Consider the following 22,612-nt stretch of genomic DNA (forward strand, 5'->3'; position numbering starts at 1 on the left):
AGAACCTAGGTGTCATTCCTAAAATACTCACCTCTATATAATGTGCTTATATTGTATGTAATGTCATTTCCTAAATTTTGGACAGTGTTCAGTGTCAAAGTTGTTATAGAAAAGGAATCAAATATGTGTACCAGGGGCATTGTGCCCAGAAAAATATAAAAATATAAACTAGATAGTATATATCAATTCCTGGAACATGTATACCTGTCACATGACCCAATCATGTGATCTAGTATGAACTGAGCTCAAATTTGACCTTGAAGTACAAATCTAATCATTACAGTAGGATAGATTAAGATGAAAATATATTATTCAGCCCCATGGAATAGAAAGAATTCCAAATGTGACTCTCCCCATCATACGAGTTGTGTATTGGGTATTTAATGATGCATGATAAATACAAGTAATCACATACTTCAAGTACTTGTTATCAGTTAGTGACCAAAAAACAGTGCCTTCATAAATACACGACTTAAATAATGCTATTTTGTATGAAAATGCGTATGTTTTAGAACCAAAGAGAACTGAGTTCAGGTCATGAGTCTGTCACTTATTAGTTGACTGGTTTGTAGTAGATGACTATCACCCTTTCACAGGATTGTGATGGAGATCAAAATGGAAAATGTTGATCAAGGGAATGGTGGCTGGCATGTATAAGGTGCTCACTAAACACGAATTCCTTTCTTCAGTCACTTATGAGTCTCCAAATCTCTTTTGTTCAGGGATTGCAGATTTACAATGATATGGTGAATCCTAAGGCTGGAAGCAAAAAGATTTTCTCAGCTTTTTAGTTTGAACGACAGTGAATTATTTACGGACACCCGGCATGGCTAAAAGTGCAGAGGTCAAACTGGCAATATTTGGGAGAGCAGGTGTGGGCAAGTCAGGTAAGTTTTTTGTTATAGTCTTCGTACTCTGTGTGTGTGTGTGTGTGTGTGTGTGTGTGTCTTTGATACTGCCTCCTGGGATTAGGATGATGGTTGGCATTTCTCATAGTCTCATGTGTTGCTCTTTTAGGTGAAGTCTCTTTCTCTTTATCTAGAACTCTTACTTTGCATAACCAGGTTTATGTACTGTTTTGCTCATTGATGATGAAGCAGCTCTGCCAACAATACACAAAGCAATGGATATATCATAGGTCTTGGTATTCTGAGGAAGTGTATAAAATAAACCTCCAAAGAAATCAGATTGTGGAAATGAAAAAATATAGTTTTCCTTTTTTCTCTATGCAAGATCCTGTGGGGCCAACTTTGTATCTCGTTCATCTTGGTATTTGTAGCAGCCAGCCCAATGTCAAGCATGTGTTGAGTGCTTAATAAATCCTTGTTGAATGAGTATATCCTTTCAAGAAACAGAATTGGATTATTACCCAGCACTTCTAAAATTTGGGGGTTAGGATTGGGGAAAATGTAGAATTCACAACCTCAAGCAAGATAGCTATTGCCAGTGTCTCTGGAGTGAATTTAAATGATCGTATTGTGGCTTACACTAGTAATTCAGAGACTTTTTTTTTTTTTATTCCTCACCTAAGAAAAGTCTTGTAAGACCTTAAAGATTAAGGGGGGAATTACAGATGTGAAAATGTATCTAATCCAATTTTGAAAAATGTATCTCAGACTTTATAATTAAAAATACTGCTGAAGTAGATGTTGCTAAAATCTAAGGGCAACATGGCTTCTTAGACCACATTGTCTTGATCTCTTACTGGAGGAAAGAACCATAATTGACTTTGCACACAGAGCTCTGGGGTTAGGAAAAGACTCAAACAGATATCTAGTAGGAGCCTGTGTATAGAGGGAAATGCATTTGGGTCGTCCAATATAATAGGTAATCCACATAATCTTAAATAAACACACATGAGTAGTTTTTAATTCTGTGACCAACCTCTCTTTGCTAATCCAGCTCTCTGGTTTAAGTTCAGCAGTAAATCTTCCCTCTTCTAAGGCTTTCTCTCTCTCTCTTTTTCTTTTAATTTTCTAAAAAGTGCTCTCTTCTGCGTCACCCTTTCTTCTTACTGCTCACTCTTGCCTCTGGCAGAAACCAAACAAAGAAAATAGATAGTTGGCAAGGCTTAAAAACTGCCAGCCTTCACAAGATTGAAGATAGTTGAACTCCTCCCCATTAATCTCCTCAGTGTTTTCCGATGGCGTGAGAACCTAATTTCCGTAGCTGGTGGAAGGATCTGGAGAATGAGGAAGCTGTTCCAGTGCATGGAGAAAGAAGGGAAGGGACTGTGTGGGAGCCTGTGCTGCCAACAATAGCTTGTCTGAGTCCTTCGTGAGTGGAGGGTCTAGGCCTGGGGCTCCCTGTTTATTACTCATTCATTCAAACCTTACCATAGGCAGTAAAAGAAGGGAATTTTTAGAACTTTGATCATTTACCAAAATCAATTCCATATGGTTGGGAAAGTTAAGCATAAAAATTAAACTTTGGTGGAGAGAACTAACTAGCTGTATGTATAGCCACCCATTTCCTATCTTTACTGTCTCAGAGCAAGCTCCATACATCCTCTTCATCAAGCTTCATCAGCCTGAACTCTACCTATTTCTCTAGTCTTCTCTCAAATTGTTTCTCTTACTGCTTCAATTATTTCTCTCATTCTCCACCAACAGTTTCCCCTTAAGCATTTCTTTCACCACTGCACCATCTTTTTCTCTTTTCCAAACTTATAGAATGTGGGCTCTGGCCTTACTGTCTTAACTGTTTTTACCTTTCATTCATTACCTAAAACATGGCAATCTTCCACTGTGGTCATGTTTCTGAAACTGCTTTTGCTAGGTCATGACTGATCAATAACCAACAAATTTAAAGGAATGTTTCCTAGTTCTAGTCTTCTTAGAACTTTTTTTTACTATTTGGCACAACCACTTACTCTTTCCTAAAATTCCTTCCCTCCCAGGCTCTCATGACTTCACATTTCTTGGCTTTCTTGCTATGGCTCCATTGTCTCTAACCAGCTGCTTTCATGGAGGGCTCTTCATTGGCCCACTTCTCAGAGCCCAGGGCTTTCAGGGTCCTACATACCCATTTTATGTCTTCTCGCTCCATAATTCTCTCTAGGGGCGGTTCTTCACACCCACAGCTGAAGATACACCTGCATGCACAATCTAGATTCTATTGACCATGGTTTTATTTTATATAAAATACAGAAGTTGGACTTGTTCACTAAATTTCTAACTGAAAAGTCTTATAATTCTTAATGCATGTTCTTTGGACTGGTTTTTCCATCCACCTTATATACATTCTACCATTTGTATTTATTTTCATGTAGGCGACAATGACAATGATAGAATATATGCCTTAAACAATTGCTTTTTGTCTGTCATCGATACACAGTGTTTACCTATTTCGACATTACACTGTCTTCCTGAGACCTGGTGACCACACCTCACATTTAAAGGTAGTACTGGTTTGACTTTTGCATGGGAGACAATTCTGAGAGCTTTTCGCATAATTAAGTGAAAAGAACCAGAGAGTGGGGATCCCTGGGTGGCGCAGTGGTTTGGCGCCTGCCTTTGGCTCAGGGCGCGATCCTGGAGACCCGGGATCGAATCCCACATCAGGCTCCCGGTGCATGGAGCCTGCTTCTCCCTCCGCCTGTGTCTCTGCCTCTCTCTCTCTCTCTCTGTGACTATCATAAATAAATAAAAATTAAAAAAAAAAAAAAAAAAAAAAAAGAACCAGAGAGTACTTCGTATTTATCAACACTGAAACCTGATAGTAGCAATGTTGAAATCATGTTTATTCTAATTCTTTATTAATATAGATATATGATATCTCTACCAGTAACTGTACCACACATTCACTTTTCTATCCTACAGGCTGTATCAATCTTTTTAAAAACTTTTTAAATTTAAATTCAATTAATTAATATATAATGTATTGTTAGTTTCAGAGATGGAGGTCAGTGATTCATCAGTTTTATATAACACCCAGTACTCATTACATCACGTGCCCTCGTTAATGCCCATCACCCAGTTAGTTACCTCATCCCCCACCCCCTCCCAACCAGCAACCTTCAGTCTGTTTTCTCTGATTAAGAGTCTCTTTTTTTTTAAGATTACTTATTTATTTATTCATGAGAGACAGAGAAAGAGAGAGAGAGAGAGAGAGGCAGAGACACAGGCAGTGGGAGAAGCAGGCTCCATGCAGGGAGCTTGACTTGGGACTCGATCCTACGCCTCCAGGATCAGGCCCTGGGCTGAAGGCGGTGCTAAACCGCTGAGCCCCCCAGGCTGCCCTGATTAAGAGTCTCTTATGGTTTATCTCCCTCTCTGATTTCGTCTTATTCTATTTTTTCCTCTCTTCCCCTGTGGTCCTCTGTTTTGTTTCTTAAATTTCACATATGAGTGAGGAAAAATGAAATCTTGCCATTTGTAATGACATGGTTGGAACTAGAGGGTATTATGCTAAGTGAAATAATTCAGAGAAAGATGCTTAGCATTATGATCTCACTTATAGTCTGTATCAACCTTATACGTAGCTTTTTTTTTTTTTAGTCTGTACGAAGTTATACCTGCTAGGATGTCACTGCAGCTCCTTGTTTTCTCAAATGCCTCCCCACAGATCATCATGATCTTCCCATGGGCTCAACAATCTGTTTCTCTCCAGACACCCAGCAGAGGAAGCATTCTTGGAGGGAGCCAGCTTGTGATCTTGGAAAGTGGAAATGGAGTGTCTCTGATTGCTCTGATTCAGAGGCTTCAAGTCTTACATGTACCATCTACTTTTTCCCCACACTCACTACCAAATTAGAAATTGGGATAAAGATCATGTTGTCCATTTGCAATTAGAGAGCAGTGTAGACTGGAGTTGGGAGTAGGAGGTCTGGGGTCTCACCGTTAGTCTGACTTCCAATTCTACACTTTATTAGTGGTGTGAACGTGGGAACTTTGGCAAGTTACTTAACTTCTCAAGTCCATCAACTATAGAAAGGATATAGGAGCACCTGAGTGGCCCAGTTGGTTAAGCCTCTAACTCTTAATTTTGGCTCAGGTCATGATCTCAGGGTTGTGGGATGGAGCCCCCCATTGGGCTCCATGCTGAGTGCAGAGTCTACTTTTCCCTCTCTCTCTGCTTCTCCCCCTGCTCACATGTTCATAAATAAATAAATAAATAAATAAATAAATAAATAAATAAATAAAATCTTTTTAAAAAAGTATCTAATCGTGCCTATCTCAAAGAATTGTTAGGATTGAATCACCTATTAGATGCAGATGTCTTAGAAAAGCACCTGTAGTAAATGCTCCAGTATTAGCTTATAATATTATAGCTTTTCGAGGTATGCTCATTTTAATTTGTAAGTTTTCTAGTGAAAACATGCAATCAAAGATACATTTACATTCAAGTGGGCGTTTTAGTTTTCATTAAATTCAGGAAGTTTATAAGGCAAAAATTCTATATTGCTACTTTGCATACCCTAAGCATGTACACAGGCACAAACATACACACACACATGCACACACACAGATTTTCTGTACATGTTATGTACATGAGATTGCACATATATTAAATGAAAACAGCAATATCAAATTTTCAGCAGTATCCAATTTTCTCTGTCTTTTGAATCCAAAGTCTGGTTAATGTCAATTATGGTGTGACTACTAGTGATCATAACAATACTTCTTGTGGCTTATATCTTGAAAAACAGCCAGAAATATGTTTGTGTCATCAATAAATCATCAGCCTTAAATTTGAAAGTGCTTCTGGTATGTAGTAGACAGCTTCTTAAGCCACGTAATAGATAAGCCCTCTGTGTTTAAAACAGAATTTAACACTAACCAGAAATTTTTGGTTGACAGGCTGACCAAGTGTTGTTAGCACGGGCATAATTTAATAATATGTTGATTCTTAAGGAGCACTGAAGGAACATGTGATGTGTGTGTGTGTGTGTGTGTGTGTATGTGTGTATCAGTATTTACATGGTCTTCTGTATTGGGGGGATTCTTTCCTTTTTCCTTTTCTGTCTAATTTTACCTTGCAGTTCTGTCTTCAGGGGAGCTTGCTTGCTGACTCAGCATGGTGAGCGCTGTGGGGGATGCTGCAGACCACAGAGCCACAGTGTCCCAGCCCATTCCATTTTCTCTTGCCCCAGCAGGGTAAACATTTCCTTTCACTGGCTGAGAGTAGAGCGCTAATAACATGGCATGTGGGACATAGATTTCCTTACTTGTGTGTGTCAGCCTATAATTTGACAGGCTCCAAGTGATTAAAGCAGTGCTACCTGCAATAAAACCTAGAATGCACATCATATTTATTTAAATGCTTCCCGGCTTCATCTTATTCAAATTTGTAGTAAGTGCGGGAGTAGCTGAGAGAAAAGCCACTGAAATTTTAAATTTAGTTTCACAGCTGACATTCTCATTTTAGAATTGAAATATTGTTGTGCCATCGCTAAATATATTTCTTGAAAGGGCTAGTCTCAAAGTTAATTGAGTAATGCTATCCTCTAATTCAAAAGCCAATTGGTGCACTCATCCGTGAAGGCTTAAGTTCATAGATTCAGATTGCTGAGTTATAAATTGGGGGCTGAAGACAAACAAGCTTGTGATATATTTTTACTTGGCACAGAGAGGAGTGATTTATTTCCCCCCTTTTTAATTTGTTTCCTTGTTCTGTTTGTTTTTCTCCTCTCTCTCTCAATTATAAAAAAGTTTTGAAAACCTTTTTTTCATTTTATTTTTTAGTAGGACAGAGACAGTTCTGATTTTAAATATGACTCTTCTAGTAAGTACCAAATACTGCTTTAACATATATGTGTGCTTTATGACTGGGGTATGTACATGAGATTGCACATATATTAAATGAAAACAGCAATATCAAAAGTATCTTGGGGAGGTCAGTTTCCTTATGTTGTACAACCAATCTTTGCATTTTAAAGATTTGTTTATTTATGTTAGAGAGAGAGAAAGAGAGGGAGTGTGAGCTTGGGGAGGGGAAGAGGGAAAGTGAACCTCAAGCAGATACCCTGCTGATTCTGAAGCCTGATGCAGGACTTGATCCCATGACCCTTAGATCATGACTTGAGTTGAAACTAGGAATCAGTTGCTCAACTGACTGAGCCACCCAGGTATCCCCCAACCTTTGTATTTTAGAAGTTTTTCTCTATATGTAGCTATATGCCAGTTCATTCCATTTATTGAGAATGGTGTAGTATGATGCTTGAACATCATTTTCAAAGGACTTCTGAAAGAAGAAGAGAAAGATCTAGGCAGTTTGGAGTATATAAGCATCTCATTATGATCATATAATTATTTTCCATGCTTTCTCAATTACATAAAATCTAGGCAAAACTTAATATTATTCTATAATGTTTCTATGTTTGAAAATAAAAGTGATACCCCCACCCAAATAGTGACTAAAATGAACTCATTGGGAAGATAAAACAAGTTGATCTGTGACTTCAATAACATGTAGGCTCCAGGTCCAGTTTCAAAGCCACAAGTATAGGAAATGGCCTCAGCTGTGTATATCACATGAAAGCACATGTGATTTGCACTGACAACACTCCTGTAGCACATTTGTTACCTACTTACATTCTTAATCAGCTCTTCAAGTTCTTGGTCATTCTTGCTTTAAAATTATATAACCTTAATGGTAAATTTTCTTTAAAAATTTGGGTAAGAAGAGGGACAGATTGCGTCTAAAGGTGGGTACAGAAATTCCACAGCTCCTGGACATGTGTATGTGTGTGTGTGAGTGTGTGTGTGTGCATTTCCTAGGCGGTTGTTGAATTTGAAGGATTATCAGAGATGAGGCCCATTGGTGGTTCCTTGTATAGTTAGTTGGTGGTTAGAGAAAAAAAAATTGGCTTTTAAAGGGCTAGGCCAATGAGAGGAAGTTGGCATTGAGACAGGTTTGGATGGGGCTAGAAAACTAGCTGTTTTCCTGTCATAAAATGTTAATGATATGGTTACCTGTGGCTTTCAAGCATTAAGACTTTCTTTTACCTGCAAACATAGAAAAGCAAAAAGAGATGAACAGCCTAGGTGAGTTGATTTTCATTTGTTTCTTCTATCCCAACAGGAACAAAGGGGTATTTTCAAATGACAGGTGTATGTGTAAAAACCAGACTTTGGTGCAAGCTATAAGTCATGCTGACCTTTATTGTATGCCCAGGAAGAAAAGCAAAGATAGGAAATGGTGAGGGAAAGAAAAAGAAATGATTAAAAGGAAAGAAGAAATTAAAATCAAAATCAGTTGTTAGTTGGTGGGTAAGCATCTTTTAGGTTGGCAATGACCAATTCTTAGATTTTTGTTAAGGAAAATATAATTAAGGAGGAAACAATACTGGAAAACAAAACAAAACAAAATCAAGATGTTTATCAAAGCCAAAGGGACATACCTCTGTCCCTGCATTTTTCTATTGGAATATATTATTAAAATTCAGGTGTCCTTTATTTTTAACTTATGGCTAATTTATTCATTGGAATAGTTTCCTGTAGTTAATTGTCAATCATCGCTTGGTTCCATTTTGCTCTCAACTTGTTTTCTTGGCAACTGACAAGGACTAACTTTAAGGAAAGGGAGTGAAGAAAATTGTAAATCATCCATGTAATTCCCCTTTTTATTCCTGGTATTTCTCCAACTTATGAGTTTGGGGAAATCAGCCAAATTTTCAAAGTGGTACTGTCCTTGAAGCCAAAATTCCAGTGCAAACGCATCTCTGTTGCTACAGCTGCCTTTGAAAATTGATGTGGTTTCAGAAAACTGGCTGTAATTTCTTCCATCCCATTAAAAAATGAGAGCAGTTACGTTATAAACACAAAGCAGTCTGAAAGGTAATTTCAGCATGGAGCAAGCAAATATGTAAAGCTTCTGTACATACCTATGAGTGAGAGGTTGTTACATAGATCACCCAGCTTCTTGGGGCACAGCCAAGTCTAGAATCCTAGTTTATGACTCTTGCAGGTTTGCTACTAAATGTTTTCATTCTGTATCACCTCATTCTTTTCCACATTCTTTTGAACACCTCCTTTTAGGGAATGAGGTGATCATTGGAATTTTAGGATATGAACCTTGTAAAACCTGATGAGTTTTGTTTTTATAAGAAATTTCCAATAATCAATAAATAACCAATGCATAGCAAATCCTCCTGGGACTCCTGGGTGTGTTGCCAGCCAGTACAGCTATCTGAGATTCTCAGCAACCTGCGTATGTAAGAAAGTTCCCCTATAATGTATTTCATATCTTACAGCATTGAATCAAGTGTAAAAAACTGATGAATCATCCTCTGCTAAGGAATACATTTCTTATTTTTTAAAAAAGAAAGAGCATGGGTGGGATGGACAGAGGGAGAGAATCCCCAGGAGACACTCCGCTGAGCATGGAGCCCAATGTGCAGCTCCATCTCATGACCCTGAGATCACAACCTGAACTGAAACCAAGAGTTGGATGTTTAACCACCTGTGCCACCCAGGCGCTTCAAATTTCTCATTGTTATCAAAAGAATGTTTTATACTATGTCCTGTCAATATGATCTCATTTTTTTTATAAAAAAAGCACTCAACTGTACTTACTGAAAGGATTGGGGTTAAAACTTCAGGTTTAGCACTGCCTTCAGCCTAGGGTGTGATCCTGGAGACCCAGGATCGAGTCCCATGTCAGGCTCCCTGCATGGAGCCTGCTTCTCCCTCTGCCTGTGTCTCTGCCTCCCTCTCTGTCTCGCAAGAATAAATAAATAAATCTTAAAAAAAAACACTTCGGCTTCTTCCTGTTCATACCTCTTTTTATCATATACATTTACTTGCTTGCTTGCTTATTTGTTTATATAGCAATACAAGTAGGAAGCTTTGAAAGTACTTTGAAAAATTACAAGTGTGATATGAATTCGGTCTTCATACTATCATGCTCTTGTTGTCAGAGTCTATGTAGTTCTTCCCCTATAGTTCCTTCACATTTCTGTTTGGACAAACAGTATGGTGAGTTCTCTGACTATCCCACTGCTGGAAGCCCGAGGAGAACACACAGTCCCGCAGGTGGCTGTTACTGCTCCTCTACCGAGTACATAACATTCCAGACTGTTCCGAGGCAGCAGTTTCTATGCCTTAAGAGTTTGCCCTTTGAAATATGTGAAATGAATAAACATTGAGTTGGGGTTTTTTTGAGGATCAGTATGGAAGAGGTCAATATGCGAGAAGAGTTTAGGAAAGTAATTCAGACTTATGCCTTATCGGGGAAGGAAGCGTGACATGGTATATATATTTTTTGAGGATCAAATCCTATCCTTATTACAAAATTAAAGTGTAAGACATGAAAATATTTTTAATTGAAAGGCTTCTCAAATAATATATAAATGTATGTATCCATATATTTCCCTACAATCTTAGAATATATTTCACATTCATTCAGTTACTCATTTAACAAGTATCTGTTGGACATCACCTTTATGTTCTAGAGTAGTTGCATATGCTACAAAATTCATGTCCATTCCAACAAAGGAGAACAGTAGATATATACCTACTCATCATTATGTCCCCAGACCCTCACACAATATTTGACACAGACTGGATCCTCAATAAAATGAATAAATTGAGTTAGACTCAGTGTGGGCTATCCATGCTTTATAATTTTATTAACAGAGATATATTTTAATGATCTCCTTATTATAACTAAAGTCATTTCCTCAGCTGTGCCTGAATATCTCCAGTGAAAGGAACTCAGTATGACTTGATGTAGACCATTCTATCCTTGAACAGTTGGCAGTCTGTTCCAGAGAAACAGAACCAACAGAATAAGGACACACACACACAATTTATTTATTTGTTTATTTATGCTAGCAAAACTGTTATCTATAGAGCAAGCTGGCAGGCTGGAAGCTCAGGCAGGAGTTAATGTTGTAATCTTTTGGCCAAATTTCTTTCACTCTGGAAACCTACGTTTTTGCACTAAAGGCCTTCCAGTAATTGGATGAGGCCCACCCACATTATTAAAGCTAATCTCCTTTACTTAAGGTCAACCGACTGTAGATGTTAACCACATCCACAAAGTACCTTCACAGTTACTCTTACCGTAATCTGTGATTAAATCACTGGGCACTGCTTTAGCTCAGCCAAACTGGTACATAAAACTATCACAATAGTTATTCCTGCTTGTTACTTTACCTTTGGAACCAAAGGTAGTTCATTAGCTTCTACTCATTGACTTGAAGCTTACCCTCAGAGTTACATGGGGCATTTCAATGCCTCTTCCTTGTGACAGCTCTTAAGACATTTGAAGATAGCTAGCATGCCTGGACTCATGCTGAGTTTTCTCTTCCACAGTCTAGTTACTCATAGTTACTGCATTTGCCCTACAGAGAGTGGTTTCTAGCCACAGCACCATTCTGGCTGTTTCATTTGATCTGTGCACCCCATGAAGTATGGGACCTGGAGGAGAATGCAGACATTTCAGAAATGGGACATCCAGACCAGATCAAAGCACAGCTCTGAATCTGTGGCTACACATCCTGCTTTTGTTAAGACATCCTAAGGTCATTGTTGCCTTCTGGGTGACAGCAGATGCACTGTTGGCTCATGGGGAGGTTACTGCAAATGAGGTTTGTTTTGTTTGGTTTGGTTTGGTTTTAATATATGGTGTTGCTGTGTCAAATCTTCCCAAACTTATATTTTTGTACGTTTAGTCCAGGTGTAGGGATGCCTGGGTGGCTCAGTGGTTGAACGTCTGCCTTCAGGTCAGGGTGTAAATCCCAGGGCAGCCTGGGTGGCTCAGTGGTTTAGCGCCACCTTCAGCCCAGGGCCTGATGCTGGAGTCCTGGATCGAGTCCCATGTCAGGCTCCCTGCATGGAGCCTGCTTCTCTCTCTCTCTCTCTCTCTCTCTCTCTCTCTGACTCTCATGAATAAATAAATAAAATCTTAAAAAAAAAAAAATCCCGGCAGTCCAGCAATCAAGTCCCCCATAGGGCTCCCTCTGTCTATGTCTCTGCCTCTCTCTCTGTGTCTCTCATGAATAAATAAATAAAATCTTTAACCCAGGTGTAGAAGTTTATTTTCATCCTTTTAAACATAGTTTCGTTAGATTTCACCTATTCTCCTGGCCTATTCTGGAGACTTTTGGATCTAGTATATGTATCATCCTTATTTATTTTCTGTTATCTAGAAATATGTTGGTTTTAAACATTATGGGCCCTTGATGCTCTTATTCATGCATAGAATTTTCCACTTTGGTATAATTTAGCTCATTGAAATGATTAAGAATCCCAATGAGTTTTTTGGGGTAATTTATAGCCAGTAAAGAAAAACAAAGGTCTTTGGCTCTAAGTGTGGGGACATTACCAGCATATCACATTACTTCTGTGTTCATTAAATAAATTCTATTTAGATTTGCCTTAGAAAGAGTGATGTGGGAGGATGGCTTACAGTTATAATCCCTTGTTTAATGTTATATTTAGCATTTCTTGTTTTTGTCTCACATTCTTAGGATTCAAGGTATATCATTATATAAAGTGTATAATCGTGATCAGCTTTTATTGGTCCAAGTATCTCTTCTCTACAAAAAGTTGTTTTTTAGGGGCACCTGGCTGACTCAGTCAGCTAAGCATCTGACTCCTGATTTCAGCTCAGGTCATGATCTCAGGGTCTTGAGATAGAGTCTGCCTAAGATTCTCTTCTTCTCTCTTTGCCAAACTCAGGCCACAAGCACTCTCAGTCTCTCTCTCTCTCTCTCTCTCTTTCAAATAAATAAATCTTCTTTTTAAAAAAAGAAAGGAAGTAATTTTTCAGACACTCATCCAGGATTTGAATGTAAACTTCTGTACTAAAATGGAAGGATTTATGTGATTCGGAACTGCCACTGCAAATCCCCACTGAGTTTGGAAAGAGATTTTCTTCATTAGGTTATCCCAGTTGCTAGCAAACTTTAGCCTACCTCAGAATCACATGGAGGGCTTGTTCAAATACATGTTTCAAGAGGCTCTGGTTCAGTAGATCTGTAGTAGAGTCAGAGAATTTGTATTTCCAACAAGTTCCCAGATGATTCTGATGCTGCTAGTCTGGGGACCACGTTTTGGGAACCATTGTGTTAAGCTTGCTAAGTACTCAATTTCCATTTGAAATAGGTGTTTGCAATATTGAAAATGCATAGAGCTCTTCTCCAGCTGTGTGTTAGAAACAGTGAGTGCCAGTCACTGCCATAAGTACTGGTGATACAGTGGTAAAAAAAAGGATGGGCTATCTGCCCTCATGAGGCTAATCTGAGTGTGAGTGGATTAGGTGAGCCAAAAATACTCTCTGGGACAAAGCAAATGTGAGGTTTTTCTGAGGTTCCTTACAACTAGAATTTTTCACTCTTATGGTAAGTTTTCTTTTAAAAAAAGAATATATACTTCAACAACTGTGACGTGCTGAGCTTTGGTTTTGGGATGAGATGTTTGACAATAGTAGGGGTCAGTTCAGCTAAACTGCATTGTTAAGTGTCTGGAAATTAAACATATAGCCTAAGACCACAATACTGAACTTTCTACTGAGAGAAGCTAAGCAGTCCACATAGGAATTGAACCCATAACCTTGAACTTTTCATTAACACCAAGCTTCACCGTGTCAAGTTAAGGCAAATGTAGAACTAAAGTAAGATAGTTTGACTGTTGGAACAATGACTTGGAAAAATGATTTTTAACTGCTTTTTGACAGTGGCATTTATAAAACTTATGGAATGGTATGTAGAACTCTATTATTGACAAAAGTTCCTAAATTTCCACTCTGGGGGTAGAAAGATAACATCTTTTTCTCACTGATGCATTTCCTGGTTTTTAAAAATATTTCTTTTAATTCTCTTTTGTTCAATGCCATTGGGCAGTAATTTAAGAGGTAAAGCCAAAAATTTAAAAAGAATAAAAAATTGTGAATATTTATTTGTCTGAAAACTATTTGACTTTTTTGTGCATTATGAACCCCATAAATTACAACTGAATCTAACAACTGAGCCAGCTTCCTAGTCATTTGGCAACACATGTTAAGTTAGAGGTTTTAAAGGAAGATTCAGCCATGCATGGTGATATGAGTAATGGTTATCTGTTCCAATGTCAGGGACATTTTTCCATTCAAATATTTTATAATCTTAAATTAATTTTTCTACAGTGTTCCAAAAGAGATGAAAACAGGAGCATAGCAACCATGAATTTGGATCTTTGAGTCCCAAAATTTAATCCATGATTTCCTGTCTCTCACTTATCAATTTACAAATGTTTATGAAATTTCCTCCTATGTTCCCAACTCTTCCACTCTCTCCGTCCTCCTATCTATAATGTCAGTATTTGTGGGGAAAGTCCAGAGAACTATATCCTTGTTTTTGTCTTCCAAGACCTTAGTGCTTTGTTGGATATGTATGACTTACAATAACAGGAGCATAGCAACCATGAATTTGGATCTTTGAGTCCCAAAATTTAATCCATGATTTCCTGTCTCTCACTTATCAATTTACAAATGTTTATGAAATTTCCTCCTATGTTCCCAACTCTTCCACTCTCTCCGTCCTCCTATCTATAATGTCAGTATTTGTGGGGAAAGTCCAGAGAACTATATCCTTGTTTTTGTCTTCCAAGACCTTAGTGCTTTGTTGGATATGTATGACTTACAATTAGAAATCAGCTAGCGATAGTTTGTGTTCCAGCAGAATGATTGATTTTTATAATTTTTTATCCTGAAATGTTTTTAAAAAGAATTGTCAGAGTTGCAAAACAGTACAGAGAGTTCTCGTGTATGCATCACCTAGCTCTTCCTGGTGATAACATTTTATATAATCACAACGTATTATCAAAACCATGAAATTACATGGACAAAATGCCAATTGCATTGCATGGATACAACTAAGCTATAGATCTTAGAATGATTGATTTTTTTACTCAATTCTGGCTCAGGGCCCATTTGGAAAGATAGTTGGGGAGGAATACAGAAGGAGAGCCTTCGAGAAAGGATGGAACTCTTCATGAGTTTTCAAAAAGTGAAATCTGATAAACTACTTATCAGAAATTTATAGAGGTATAATTGCAATTTAGCAATTTAGATCATACATAACATGTTCTAGCAGTTTAGTTCAGACCATAAATGCTGGAGGAATTGAGAAAAGGAAGAGAAATCAGTGGAAAATACTTGGAGAGACCTTGAAGGAGGCTTCTCTCTTATTTCTTATCTTTCAAGATTATGATGTTTTCCTCATACCAATTCACATATGTCATGAATGTTGGGAATTAGAAGGGGGGAAAAGGACAACAAAGTGAAAAAAGAGATAGGAACTGAATGGTAGTCAGGAGAGAAGAGCTTTCACCATCATGCTGGTTCAGTCCCAGGAAAAGTCCTCTAAAATATGCCCAGAGCTAGTTCAGCAGTCCTCATTCCCTTCAGTGGCAGAAGCACAGTCTTGGAGCCCAACAGATCATTTGGGAAGTGTATGTGTGATTAGCTTACTTACCTTTGGGGAGCCCAGTTTCCTCTTCAGTAAAATACAAATGATAATAATCATCTTATATGTGGGCTCTGGTGCACCCAAACCAAATGAGATCTAATAATAGTCAGCAATAATAATAACTAGCTAATGCTTACAACATCAATTATAAGCCAACCACTATTATAGGACACAACACATATGACCCCAAATAATTACCTCAACTACTCTATAGATTTGGCCCTATTACTATCCCTTCTTTACAGATGGGTAGCTTGAGGTCCCAAAGAGTAAGTAATTTGTGCCAGGCCACACAGGTAGTGACTGGATTCTGGCAAAGCTGGAATTCAAACCCAGGCATTTTGCCTTCACTGTCTGTCCTTTTATCTATGATACTTGTGAAGTTTTCTAACAAAATGTCAACCACAATACTAGAAATACTCAGTGAGTGTTTTCTTTCCCTCTCCTGCCCCCCTTCTCTTCCTCAGTACTTAGAAGCACTCATTTAGATAATTTGGTATCTATGAAAACTACTTTATTTACTTGATCCATTACTAAGGAAAATGAGGAAACAGAACAGAGAAGACGGTGATTACTAAGAGATCTTATTGCCTTATATTACATTTTTATTCGGCTCAGTTTTAAAAATAATATTTCTATTCCAAATTCTGCCTATGATTTCATGCTAAAACCTCTCATTTGGCTTTTGAGACCCAGCAGTATGTGAAGGAGGTGCTAAGGGAAGAAGATGGAAATTATAAAGACAGAAGAGCCTAACATTGCATATGTGAAAAATGTGAAGTGTGTTAAATATCCTCAGTGGGAAGGGAGGATACATTAATAAATTGACCTGGAAGAGCCCCAAAAGCAAAACTCAGAAGCTTTTTAAAAACATGAAAGTCCTAGCATGTCAACATTAAGGAAAATGTATAGTCAAGTCAAAATTTTAAAATGATGTTGTGTGTTAAAAATATTGGATTGCAGAGATTTCCTCCATTATTTGTCACAATAGGAGAGTGTTGTTTTTCTTCACTGAAATACAAGATGTTCTTGTGAACCAAATAGCTGAAAGAACCAGGCTCCTACACAGGGCAAAATGCCAGAAGGCTTCAAACATTTTATGAGGGCAGATTGGGCAGGTTTGGATCCCATCAGATAACTCGAGATCCTTTATCTGCTATGAATAATTCGTGATTAATTATTGCTTGAGACTTATAGGTCAATAAATTTGTTAAAGTATGATGCTGCTTATAACTGCAAGGGACTACCATTATTTATTGTTGCCAATTATTTTTAATCCGATAATTGATAATTCATTTTATATTGTAATTATTCAAATTACATTTTGGTGGTGCTATTTTGGATGAATAATTGGCATAAACAGTTGTGATGTCAAGGTGGAAACTTTGCATATAGTTTTTCAGGTCACTGTTTCAGATTCAGTAAAAAGGAGGTTTTTTTCAGTGCAAATTACAAAATTCTCAAACCAACCATCATGAGAAAATGTAGCTTCTGTAAGTGCATTTTACTTAAAGTATCATGAAACAAGATTTTTAAAGATTATCTTTTATTTATGCAATATTGCATTGCCATAGTTAGTAATTAAACACTTCTATATTATTTGATACCCTATAGAATAGTCATCAGAGTCTCCCAAATTCCTTTGCTTAGTCAAGCTTATTTTAAGCACCTTGTATTAAGTTCTGACACAATTTGTACTATTGATATGTTTATTTCTAACATGTCCTGGTTTGAATGACTCCAAATTTACTATAATTTTATGACAGTGAAAGGGTTTTGTTTTATTGGTAAACAAATGCAAACATAAAGAAAGCAATTTCCAAGAAATATCAAGTTTATTTTAATCTTGGAGTATTTTTCTATGAAGATATATCAATAAAGGTGGAAACGAAACTGAATTTTAAAAGATACTGGACTAGCCATTCAATTAAATTAGGTAATTTTCTAATCTCCACTGTTACTTGATGAATGTCTGTGTGTGTGTGTGTGTGTGCATGTGTGTGTGTTGACTAAGAGTATTACTCCAAAAAGTCAAAACCTAAACCCTCTATGAGTACTAGTGTTTCCTAAGTTTGAAATATATGGAAAATTCTGAGATTCTAATGGGCTTAATATTTCGTCTTCATTTAGTTTCATATGTAGCTTTTTAGAGCTGAAGACAGAATGGAAAGATTAAAGTGGAATGCAGTAGACATATGGGGACATACAGAAACAAAACAAAACAAGATACCCACTCATAGTCTTTTGGAATAAACAAAAGGAAACAAAATACCCACTCATGGTCTTTTTGAATGCCATCACCAAATGGAAACATTTGATAAAATATGTTAACTATAGAAACAGTAACAACTGTGTTATTTTAAAATATTTGCATTGGAAAAAGATTACCTCCTGTTGCCACCCAGAGCCTCACCCATAGCTGGTTTATATGAGGTAGTTAATGAGATTTGGGGTTTTGGAGCTGGTGAGAATAATGTGAGCTTTGGGACTATGAACAGATATAATAGACTGTAAATATTGAGAACCTTAGAATGTAGTGAATATATTTGCATGTGGAACTCCCATTGGGGGCTGTGAGAGCATTGCAATGGGCAGAGTAATGACTCCCCAAAGATATCCATGCCCCAATCTCAAGAACCTGTCAATATATTTTCTTACATGGCAAAGGGGACTTTACAGATATGATTGAAGTTATGAACCTTGACCTGAGGAGATTCTTCTAGATTGCCCAGCCTAATCCCATGATTCCTAAAAATTGAAGAACCTTTCTAGGCTGAGGTCAGAGATGTGCTGCAGGGAGGCTAAGGGAAGATGTGACTAAGAAGGAATGGTCACAGAGGTGTAATGAGGTGCTGGCTTTGAGGACAGAGAAAGGGGACCATTGGCCAAAAAATGTGGGTAAACTCTGGGAGCTGGAGGAGGCAGGGAAATGGATTCTCTCCTAGCCTCCAGAGGAGCCCTGATAACTGTCAGGGGCCTACAAAAGTATAAGATGATAAATTTGTGTTGTCGAGTAGTAAATGTGTAATAATTTGGATTCTTGTGCATGAAAATTGAGGCTCCTAGAAAATTTGGCTGCATACAGTGTGAAACTGCTGAGAATCAATATGTTCTATCCAGAATAAGTTCTCTGAGTCTGTGTCTACATTTGCCCCCTTGCCCCGAAGTTCAAAATAGTCTGTGAAAACTCAGGAATGGAGTCCTAATAAGACTTCATGGAGACCAACTGAGTGGAGATGACCAAAATCCTAAAGAATCATAGCTAGTTAGTTTCCAAGTACAGGGCATCACAGTGAGTGATCATTTGAGTGACGCATGTTCTGGGTGGACTGGAGTCCTGCACCCCTCTTGGAAAAGGAGGGGCTACCTTAGAGAATGGTACACATAGGAGAGGAGGCTATACCCATAGTTGTTCAAACCATGCACATATCTCAATGGATGCATCCTCACCAAGGGAGAAGACAGTAAGAGAAATAAAAGGGAGAGTTTAGTTCACCACTAAAGAGAACTGAAGCATTGAATATGGGGATCCAGGCCAAGTGATATCCTCATAGACAAAGCAGTTTATGATCTTTAGGCATCTTGGTTTTCTATGGGCCCTAGATAACCTGGGCTTTTTTAGGGCAGACACCTAAAGGAAGCAAAGCTGGTGGCACAGGATGAAAACCAGTCTCCCTAATACAGGTTGCTCAGCCTCTGAGTCAGGCTAAATAGTGCCCTGGGTCAGGCAGGGCAGCCTGTCCACTCTCTGTGCACTGCCCACCCCCATGAGCACACATGCTGAAGACAGATGGGTGTAGTGTGCCCTGGTCTGTGTAGTCAGGAATTTATAAGGTGCAGGGCTCACATTCCTAAAATGACTTAAGTTAGCTTCATGAGAACATTCTGTTGTCTAGCATTGAGAGCCCCTAAACAGTGAATAATAAAAATAGCTTCCTTCACAGAACACCAGGCATTTTACAAGATACTTTACTTATAATACCTCACTTAATGGCTCATCATAGCACCACCATTTCGGTCTTGTTATGATCTCTGTCTTACTGATGAGTAAATGGAGGTTCCAAGAGGTTTAGCAACTTGCCCACAGCATAGATGTAGTGAATGGTGGGTCAGAACTGGAACCCAGGAGCTCAGACTGCAAATGCTAGCTCTCTTCAGTTCTAGGCCTTGCCTGCTTAGACTGTCCTAGTCGAGAGTAGTTCAATTTCGCCAATCCAATAGTATCAGAGAATGCAAATATCTCCCAATTGTTTCACATTTAACTATTGGTGATTTATGAGATCCCCATTGGCCTCCAAAAGAGTCTGCATTTTATGATACCTTGCTAATAACTATAATAATTTTATAGCTCAGTAGCCAGACTTCTTGAATTCGGATCCTGGCTGCACTGCTTCTTGGCTTCCCTGTAATGAAAGCTACAGAATACAGGCATTTTTGTGTTATGACACGTGCAACAGCCCCAGCATCCAGACTAGTGTTTGACACATTGTATGTAGTTGCTCAATAAATATTTGTAGAATGAAAGACTGCCCCAGGTGTCATTGTAAGTATTAAGTGGAATAATCTATGAGCATACTTAGTGCCTGACAACTACTGAAAGCTCAGTCAGTGTTAGCAATTGTTATTATACATGAGATGGAACCCCTCGACCTTACTTTGTGATTAGAAACTTTCTCCCTTGTGCCTGACTTTGCTTTCACCTCTCTTCTTGCTCTCACCTAGGACTCTTCTGTTTCAGTGTCAGCAGTTAAGAAGGATCACACAGTATTTGTAAAATATAAACTGTGAATGCTGAAGAATAGCTATTCCTCTCCAGTACAACACAATAGGGGTAAAAAATCCCTTTCTTTGAATGAACTACTGCCTGCAACTGGGGAATCACCACTTCTGCGGGTCTTTAAAAAATGATTTATTATCCGAGAGAGGTGGCATGGATTTTGTTTTCAGTGTGAACTAACTATTCACCACTCACCAAAAGCTTTCTCTTCACTTGTATGTTTACTTGAGTTGACTCGGCATATTTTGGGTGCGAGGTCCACAGTCTTGGAAGTAGAGGAGACCTGACTGACCTTTGCACGAGGGCTTAAAACTCAAGCACAGTCACTCATAGGAAGCCTGAGCTGGGGGTTGCATCTGTTTGAGAAATACTTCTCAAGGGAAAAGATCGGCTAAGACAAGGGGTCATTTTCCAGCATATCTCTGCCAGCCTTGTAGCAAGCTGATGTTAATTATCTTCATCCAGGGTCAACTCTTCAGTCAGAAAAGCTGTGCCTGGGTAGAACAAAATGTTTTCCTTTTTTCCATCAACAAACAAAACCTCTGCATCCACACCATTTCACATGGATGGTGTGCACATCCCACATATCTCTAGGCCTGGGCTGCTTTCTAACTTGACTCAGGATGGATCCTGTTCAACAAATTGTTGACTGCAGAGGGCTTACTGACATAATTTGTGGAGGAATAGCCATTTCTTTCCCAGATTTTAAATGTCATGAAGGGAGAAGAGATGTCATTGGCTCATATTCCTCAGGTAGTCAAAGGTCACACAGCTTTGAGAGTGTTGCTGTGGGTAAAGCATGCATGCAGTCCAGTGAGCATTCTGGGTAGACACCTATGTCCTTTTCACATGCTTGTCTGTCCACCTTATTTTAAATATCTCAAGATACATAAAACACAAAACCATCTGATTGAGTGGCTCTCCATCTTAAGTTGTTCATAAATCTAATTTAAATGTGATTTGGTAATGGGAACATAGGATGGTAACTGAAGCTGCAAGCCTTCTGGGGAGGAGGCATGTTAATAGTGTATTTATCATCAGTGATGCAACTTCTAGGTATCTGCTTGCCTCAGTTTGGTGCCATATGGCAGCCAACTCTGATTTCCTCCCACCTTCCTGAACTGATTTTCTTTTGACCTCAGTTCAGTTTGAGACAAATAAATGCTGATGGATCTGGGCAATTAACTAAACCAACAGTTAAAAAAAAAAAAACAGCCAAACTTGTTGTGCATTAAAAAAGTAAATGGAGATTTTCCATGAATGGTTTCAGAACCAGGATACACAATCATCCCCAGAGCAGAGTGAAGGCCACCTACTTAGCAGGAAGAAGATGAGTAGGCAGGAAAGATTGGAGATTAATAATGACCTGTCTCTGATGATCCAACTCTTTACTTCCTAATTAGGTACCTTTGGCATTTGGGACAGTGGCCTTTGTACATAACATGGGAAGGACAGGTAAGGGGTCTCAAAGAGTTTGTACCTCATTCCATCCGTATTGGGTTAGGCTAATCCTTAGCCCATATTGGACCTTACCCATAGCAACCCTCTTGAAGGCAGTGAGGGAATCTCTGCCATTCTGCCACCATCTCTGGGTGACTCATTAGAATCTTTCCCTACTTGTCATTAGCCACAACTATAATGATGTTCAGGAGGACTTTACCCAAGTCACTTTGCAAGCATTAATTTGATACACTCTAACTTTCTGGGGAATGTGTTAAACCTTTGTATATTGGAAGACAATATATTGGAAGACAATATATTGGAAGACAATATATTGGAAGACAATATATAAAGATCCTTAAGAAACACACACACAAAAAAACTCTCAATTTCTGATACATGTTGAGGGTGAATCCTTGATGTAAGTTACTCTGTGCCATCTAACAACCTGGAAATTGATCTTGCTTAACTGGTGGATATTGAGATAGTTGTGGAAATTATACCTGGAGAACCTGACAACCACCAGTAGGATTTTCTTAATGGATTTCATCAAGTTCTCAGTGGTCAGACAATCAACCCAGTATCGTGCAGCAACCAGAGGGTGAAGTATGGACACAAGCAAGAGGTCCTGCTATGGTCAACAGAATTGCTTTTAACCAATACAGCAAAATAGCACTCCTTTCTTGGCAGCTGTAAACTGGACATCGTGTTAAGCATTCCTGGAAGAGATGGGCTCCAGGCTTTTAAACAACACCAAGACTGTATATATAGTGCATGAATCTGAGATAATGGAATGCTAGTAAAAGAGCGAAACATTCCGACTACAGATTTTACTGAACACCAACCTTTTTCAAGAGATCAGGCTTCTTTTTTTTTTTTTCTTAATTAAAAACATTCCACCTAATAAAAGCTATTTTCAAAAGCATAGGTTCTGAGGGAAGAACATATATATTTTGAGACCTAGGGAGCAGCAGACAATATATGAGACAGTAGAGAAA

The 22,612-nt window shown here is 38.3% G+C and overlaps 1 protein-coding gene across 2 annotated transcripts in view; it reads left to right on the plus strand.

Annotated features, from left to right (window-relative positions):
* The window catches only part of RERG (RAS like estrogen regulated growth inhibitor), a 114,251-nt gene that overhangs the window by 3,247 nt on the left and 88,392 nt on the right, over nt 1-22,612 (plus strand). The window contains exon 2 of one of the 2 annotated variants that reach the window (XM_025995174.2): nt 723-887. In XM_025995174.2, the coding sequence (XP_025850959.1) occupies nt 827-887 (61 nt within the window). In that variant the 5' untranslated portion in view covers nt 723-826. Of the gene's footprint in view, nt 1-722; nt 888-21,581; nt 21,630-22,612 lie in introns of those variants that run through there. The other variant, XM_072765963.1, reaches the window with a different exon arrangement.

Source organism: Vulpes vulpes, chromosome 8 (assembly GCF_048418805.1).
Source record: "Vulpes vulpes isolate BD-2025 chromosome 8, VulVul3, whole genome shotgun sequence".
NCBI classification, from domain to species: Eukaryota; Metazoa; Chordata; class Mammalia; order Carnivora; family Canidae; genus Vulpes; species Vulpes vulpes.